Source organism: Quercus suber, unplaced genomic scaffold (assembly GCF_002906115.3).
Source record: "Quercus suber isolate HL8 unplaced genomic scaffold, Cork oak 2.0 scaffold_509, whole genome shotgun sequence".
In the NCBI taxonomy this organism is placed as follows: Eukaryota; Viridiplantae; Streptophyta; class Magnoliopsida; order Fagales; family Fagaceae; genus Quercus; species Quercus suber.
The window spans coordinates 357,528-365,257 of record NW_027069958.1 but is presented as its reverse complement, the minus strand read 5'-3'; the positions used below and the strand labels follow the sequence as shown (position 1 = coordinate 365,257).

Below are 7,730 nucleotides of genomic sequence, written 5' to 3'. Positions count from 1 at the left end.
GGCAGATGTAGATCGTATCCTTCAAAGCGAGCCATGGAGCTTTGACAAACATTTAGTGGTAATGCAGGGATATGAACAAGAATCACCCATCCAGGAACTCAAATTTAATGAAGCAAGCTTTTGGGTTCAAATCCATGGAATTCCATTTCGTTATATGACAATGGAGGTAGCAATAAAGATAAGTGAAGTGATTGGAGAGGTATCTTGCCCCACAGAGTCCAAGGAAGTAGACGAAGGGAATTTCTTACGTGTCCCGGCTAAGATTGATTTATTTAGTTTCTTTGGGGAAGGAGAAGCAAATATGGGTTAGCTTTAAGTATGAATGACTTCCAAATCTATGTTACTGGTGTGGTTGTCTCACTCATGATGACAAGGACTGTGAGTTATGGATAGATAGTGAAGGAACCCTTCAAACCGAGCAATGACAATTTAGACCATCCATCTGTGCACCTGCGTTTGTTCCATCATGGAAAAACACAATCAATGTCCTTGGGTTCTATGCAACCAAGAAAAGAAAAGGTCACGCTTAGCCATTGTCCATGGAGTGCAGAAAGATAGTCCAAACTCCGGTGAACTCAATGGTACCAGAAGCTCCTTAGAGGCCTGTGCACAAACAGCAAGGTCGTAATGCACAAGCTGAATTTACTCCTAGGGCAGAACTGTTACTTACTCAGCCAAATGGAGTTAATTGTGAGATTCAATGCGCAATAAATGAGAATATTACTCCAACTGTTACAGATGAAGCAATAAGTCAGAATTATTCACAATTAAAGGAATTGGATAGCAAACTTTCCAATTTTATCTCCCATGTTTCCTCTCATTCAATGCCTAATGACTGTTCACCCCATTTAGCCCACAATGATGATCAGGTTCATGAGAAACAATATGCCCCACTTAGTGAACCATGTGCTTCCTAGGTGATGATTAGGGACTCTGTCAAACCTAGCCAGTAATGTGTTGAAAGTCACTTAGGCAAAAAACGTGTTATTGAAACAATTGAGTCCCAAGCAGATTTACCCTCAAAGCGGCAATGGGTTCTTCATGACGATGGTGGCATGTCTTTTATATTGGTGGAGGCTGATCATCAGCCCCGCCAAGAGCAATGAGTTGCCTAGCATGGAACTGTCGTAGGCTTGGGAACATACGTACAGGAAGAGAGCTCGTTGATATTATACGGGCAAAAGATCCATCTGTTGTTTTTTTAGCCAAAACTCTGACAGACAATGCAAGGTTAGAACTAGTTCAACGAAACATTGATTTTGACCATAGATGGGTGGTACCAAGAGAAGGCAGAAGCGGGGGATTGGCTTTTATTTTGGAAGTCAACGGTGAGTTTGAAGATTGAAAATTCACATTGATATTTCATTGATGCTACCATAGACAAGGGTACGGAGGGAGAATGGAGATTGACTGGGTTTTATGGTGAACCAGAGACTACTAGAAGATAGGAAGCATAGGATAAACTTCGGCAACTAAATTCACGTTTGTGAGTTCCATGGTTGTGCCTGGGTGATTTCAATGAGATCATGAAACAAGAGGAAAAATTGGGTGGAGCCATCAAGCCCCACACTCAGATGCAACTATTCCGAGATGTGATTGATGAATGCAGTTTCATGGATCTAGGTTATGTAGGGCCGAAATTTACCTGGAGTAAGCACTTTACTAACGGTAATTCAATTTGGGAGAGGCTTGATAAGGGTCTAGCTACAAATGGGAGGTTCTTAAAATTTCCAGGTTCGAAGGTCTATCACTTACAGTGTGATTCTTTGGATCATAATCCACTGCTTGTTGTCTTTGCTCCTAGATCTGCCTCAAAGAAAGAGACCCTTCAGATTTGAAGAAATGTGGTTATCAAACTCAAGCTGTGGGGAAACAGTGCAGGCTGCTTGGAACCATTCAAGTGGGGTTGAAGGGAATAGGGAGATCCTTACAAAAATTGAAAAATGTGGGAAATATTTGGATTGGTGGAACAGAAACGTTTTTGGGAGTGTCAGATAAGAGTTGGTTAAAAAGAAGAAGTTGCTGCTTCAAGTAGAAAATGAGGCTATGATCAGTGGTATAAATACTCGAGTAAGGGAGTTAAACTCAGAAATTAGTGTGTTTTTGGATAGAGAGGCCAGAATGTGGGCACAACGATCAAGAATTCAATGGGCTAGCCAGGGTGATAAGAAAGTACTTCCATAGTAAAGCAACAAGAAGGTATCGAAAAAATCAAATTGGTGAACTTCATGATGAATAGGATTCTTGGAAGGTTGGTCAAGATGAAATTTCCGGAATTGTAATAGATTATTATCAAAAGCTGTTCACATCCATCGTTCTTAATCCTTCTAGCATAGTTCTTGAACATGTGCCCCAAGTTATAACAAAGGAGATGAACCAAACCCTCATAAGTGAATTTAGGGAGGAAGAAGTCCTAGCTGCCTTGAAGCAAATGGCACCAATGAAAGCCCCCGGTCCAAATAGGATGCCTCCGCTGTTTTTCTAGCACTTCTGGAACATTGTAGATTCGGATGTCACCTCCTCAATTTTATCATGGTTGAACTCAAGTATCCTACCTCACCCCTTAAATCATACCTTTGTTGCACTCATTCCAAAGATTAAAAATCCTGAACATGTGTATCAATTTCGGCCAATTAGCCTTTGTAATGTGTTATACAAAAATTTTTCCAAAGTACTAGCCAACAGATTGAAAGCCCTACTCCCCACTATAATTACTGAACACCAATCAGCCTTTACCAAAGACCATTTGATTTCTGATAATATTTTAGTTGCCTTCGAAACCTTCATTAGCATGCAAAAACACAATTCACCCAAATCAGGTTTTATGGTGATTAAATTGGATATGAGTAAGGCCTATGACCATGTTGAATGGTCTTTCCTTGAAGAGTTGATGAGGAAAATGGGTTTTAATGAGAGATGGATACATTTGACCATGCTTTGTGTGAAAACAGTCACCTATTCCTTTTTGATTAATGGTGAACCAAGAGGGCTAATTCATCCTACTAAGGGCATTAGACAAGGGAATCCACTCTCCCCCTTTCTTTTTTTGCTATGCACTGAAGGGTTGAATGGGTTGATTAAGCATGCAGAAAGAAATGGAGATATTAATGGATATTCTCTTTGCAAAATGGCCCCCAAACTAACGCTTTTGTTATTTGCAGATGATAGTCTTTTATTTTGCAGGGCAACGATGGAGGAATGTGACAAAGTAATGCAAATATTGGAATCCTACGAAAGGGGGTCAGGCCAAAAGGTGAACAGGAGCAAGGCAACTATATTTTTTAGCAAGAACACACATGCGGACATCAAAACTAGTATCAAGTAAGCTTTGGGGGTCCAAGAAATTGCATTATGAAAAATACTTAGGGCTGCCATCATTTGTGGGAAAAGGAAAAAAGGCTAGCTTTAATTACATTAAGGGGAAAGTGTGGCAAAAACTTCAAGGTTGGGAAGGGAAGTTACTATCACAAGTAGGAAGAGAAGTGTTGATCAAAGCAGTAATTCAAGCTCTTCCAACCTATACTATGGGATGCTTTAAAATCCCATTGGGTTTGTGTCATGACATTGAATCCTTAATCAAAAAATTTTGGTGGAGTCAAAGAGGGGATAGTAGAAAAATTCACTAGTTAAAATGGGATGAAATGACCAAATCAAAGATGGTGGGAGGCATGGGTTTCCGAGATTTGGCTCTCCACAACGACTCACTCTTAGCCAAACAAGCTTGGCGCCTTCAACACAACAAATCATCTCTTTTTTACAAGGTTTTCAAAGCAAGGTTTTTCCCTAATTGTTCCATCATGGAGGCCCACGACTCAAGATTAGCCTCATATGCTTGGCAGAGCATACTCAAAGGCAGGGAGGTATTGCAAAGAGGTGCTAGATGGCGTGTGGGAAATGGTGACTCAATAAAAATCTGGTAGCACTCTTGGTTGCCTAGAAAACACCATCCACAGGTCCTATCCTATCCTATCTCTTCTATGGAAAATGCTAAGGTGGTAGTGTTGATAGATGAAAGTGCAAGGTAGTGGAACGAGGAGCTTATTAATGGCATCTTTGCAAGTAATGAAGCGGCCATTATTAAAAAAATTCCTCTTGGTCAAATAGCTTCAAAGGACGTTTTGATATGGCCACACTCTAGCAATGGCAGATACTCATGCAAGTCAGGCTACAGGTTTTTGAAAGAGGAGGCTGAACTGTCCTACAATCAACAACCTTTAGCCACGGACACTCACCTTTGGAAAAATCTGTGGTCTCTCTAGGTACCCAATAAAGTCAGAAACTTATTATGGCGTGCTTGTCGCGATGCTATGCCCACAAAAGCCAACTTAGTGCGAAGAAAAATCATCGAAGAACCACTTTGTGACCGCTGTCATGAAGCTCTTGAAACTCCTTTACATGCTCTATGGTTGTGCAAGGAGATAGACATTGTTTGGGAGGATAGTGAGTCGTGGGCATATCGGAGACAACTTCAGTTTTTGAGCTTCAAAGAACTGCTATCGTGGATGATTATGCAGAAACAGAATGTTGAACTTTTCGCCATGACGGTGTGGCTAATCTGGTCGCAGAGAAACTAGGTCTGGTTGAACCACACGACCACAACACTCCACCAAATCCCTCAACGTGCTAGAGAGTGGCTTACTGAGTTCACAGCATGCCAAGCCACATAGCTAGCACGAAATGACAGCCCAGGATAGACAGGTAGATTCTGGACAGCACCTACATTGGACCTGGTGAAGATCAATTTTGATGGAGCAGTTTTTAGTGGAGAAAATAAATCGGGCATCGGAGTGGTTATTAGAGATTGCTCAGGTTCAGTGTTGGCTTCTTGCTCCAAGAAAATTCCACATGCTTTCACGGGTTTAGAGGCTGAAGCATTAGCAGCAGTCACGACGTTATCTTTCGCTACTGAGCTAAGTGTCAATAAAGCAGTTTTGGAAGGTGACTCAATGGAGGTGATCAAAGCACTCACTCAAACAGAGCGCACACTGTCTTCAATAGGACCTTGGATAGATGACTCAAAGGTATTAGCATCCGATTTTATTCAATTACAATAATCTCATGTAAGAAGAGAATGTAATAGGCTTGTTCACAGTCTGACTAGATATGCAGTTGACATACCAGACTTCCTTGTATGGATAGAGGATGTTTCACCATAGTTTGCAGCTGTTTTACAGGCTGATTTAGTTAATTTAATTTAAAGTATTTCGAGTTTTCACCCTAAAAAAAAAAAAAAAAAAAACTCTCCCTACATCTAATCAGAAGATCAATCATTCTAGAATTCTTGCCAAATAAGTTCAGGGACCCATCTTCCATACCAATTCAGCCAAAGTGCATAGCGTGCTAAAATATGTGCCACTAAAATGTGGCCGAGTCCCTTTCAAAAAAATTAATAAAAACCTCCTACTTTGTATTTTTAAATAAATAAAAAAAGGAACTGAGAAACCCTTTTAAATCAATTCTAACTTTTATCTATTAAAAAAAATAAATAAATAACTTTTATCCATAAAAAATCATTTAAAATAAACTTCTTACTTTTTTTTTTTTTTTTTGAGCATTAATAAACTTCCTATCATCATTTTCTCTGAACCATCCATGATCCATCAATGGCTACCGAAGACAACGAAGTCGAAGACCCCCGTCCTCTCGTCCTTATACACAACCTCCCTTCATTCAAACTTCCACTACAAGACCGCTTGATCACCCACTTCCGCCTTTTCGACTCGCTGGCCTCGCCTGAGGCCTCCTCCGTACGCGCTCTCATCTGCGTCGGCCCCACGCCCGTCACCGCCGACACCCTCGACCACCTCCCTTCTCTGCGACTTGTCGTTGGCTCCAGCGCCGGCCTTGACCACGTCGACCTCGCTGAGTGCCGCCGTCGTGGCATTGCAGTCACCAATTCCGGCGACGCCTACTCTGAGAACGTGGCCGACTACGCCGTCGCGCTTTTGCTCGATGTTCTGCGCCGAGTTTCCGCTGCTGACCGATTTGTTCGCTCTGGTCTGTGGCCTCAAATGGGAGAGTACCCACTTGGCTGTAAGGTTAGTTATTTTTTTTTTTTTTTGGGTTTCCTGTTTTTTCTATATGGGTTTTGTCATTTTTTAGCACATCTAGATTGGTGTCTTTTTTTTGTTAAAAAACGACAAGCATAGTGAATGACACAAAAAAACATGTTCATGGTTGCTGAGGAAGCATCTGGAGATTGGTGTGTAATAAAGTGAATGTTAAGGTTTTGTTATTGATCGAGAGGTGGTTAGCTGAGGCATGTCTCTGTGTCACTGTGTGGAACTTTTGTATAACATACAACTGAGATACGAAATACAGATCTAGATAAATTATGGTTGCTTAGCTGGGATTTTCAGTGTGATTAGCTTGGAAAGATTGAAAAAGAGAAGCTAGGGTATATAATTCAAAGCTACTAACCTTGTAAATATATTCGTTTAGCTTGAAAGAGCATAACTAGTATCTGTGTTTTGGGAATTGAATTCATTGTCATAGAAATGAAATTGTTATGAATCTGGGAACAGAGCTGGTAATAAACATTCAGGGCCTTGATCAAGTGCTAGTGATGTAGTAGCCGCAGCTACTAACCTTTGTAAACATTAGAATAGGGTTGCTACAAATCTGGTTGTATTCACTAGTTATACTTGCATCTTGATTAAACATAAACATTATATTATCCAATCGGTTCTTATATGAATTGGTTATGACTACAGTTAGGGGGAAAACGAATTGGTATTGTGGGGCTGGGTAGTATTGGCTCTGAAGTTGCAAAAAGGCTTGTGGCATTTGGCTGCACAGTTGCATACAACTCGAGGAACAAGAAGCCATCTGTAATGTATCCTTACTATGCCAATGTCCATGACCTTGCTGTTAACAGTGATGTTCTTATTGTTTGCTGTGCGCTGACGAATGAAACTCACCATATAATCAACAAAGATGTTTTGACAGCATTGGGAAGGGAAGGGGTTATAATTAATGTTGGTCGTGGTGCACTTGTAGATGAGAAAGAATTGGTGCAATTTTTGGTCCAAGGGGAGATTGGTGGTGCAGGTCTTGATGTGTTTGAGAACGAGCCTAAAGTCCCAAAAGAGCTTTTTGCCCTGGACAATGTTGTGTTGTCTCCACATCTTGCTGTTTTAACTCCAGAATCCTTCGAAGCCTTGAACAAGGTGATTATAGCAAACTTGAAGGCTTTCTTTTCAAATAAGCCTTTATTGTCGCCTTTCCAGCAGGAATGAAGTAGTAATATGCACACAGGGTTGTATACTTGTATAATTGGCAGGATTCCATTTGTATGATTGGTGTATTTTTTTTTTTTTCAAATAAGCCTTAGTTGTGGCCTTTCCAGCATGAATGAAGTAATAATATTCACATATGGGTGTATGATTGGAAGGTTTCCATCTATATAAGATTATTAGAGCATCCACAGCAGTGGAACTAAAAATAAAGTTATTTGGCACCATAAAAAATTACTTTATTTATTTTATCTACTTATTTTACAAAATATCCTGCAGCAATGGATTTATTTTAGCTTTCAACACAATAAAATAATATAAATATCACAATAAACAACAATCACAATCACAACCACTTGTTGCCGCTGCCGTTGCCACTACCTATGCTGCCACCGCCACCGACTCTTTCACCGCCATTGCAATCGCTACCGCCGCCGCCGCCACCGATGTTGCCCATTTTAGCTTTCACAAATGTTGCCCACTTTAGCTTTCACA

At 40.6% G+C, this 7,730-nt stretch overlaps 1 protein-coding gene across 1 annotated transcript; it reads left to right on the top strand.

The window, feature by feature from the left end:
* Positions 1 to 5,530: 5,530 nt before the first annotated feature.
* Positions 5,531 to 7,384, top strand: LOC111989319 (glyoxylate/hydroxypyruvate reductase HPR3). Its single transcript, XM_024021111.2, has 2 exons — positions 5,531 to 6,038; positions 6,714 to 7,384. The coding sequence occupies exons 1-2, from the start codon at positions 5,604 to 5,606 to the stop codon at positions 7,236 to 7,238; spliced, it is 960 nt and encodes a 319-aa protein (XP_023876879.1). The 5' UTR covers positions 5,531 to 5,603; the 3' UTR covers positions 7,239 to 7,384.
* The last annotated feature ends 346 nt before the right edge of the window (positions 7,385 to 7,730 follow it).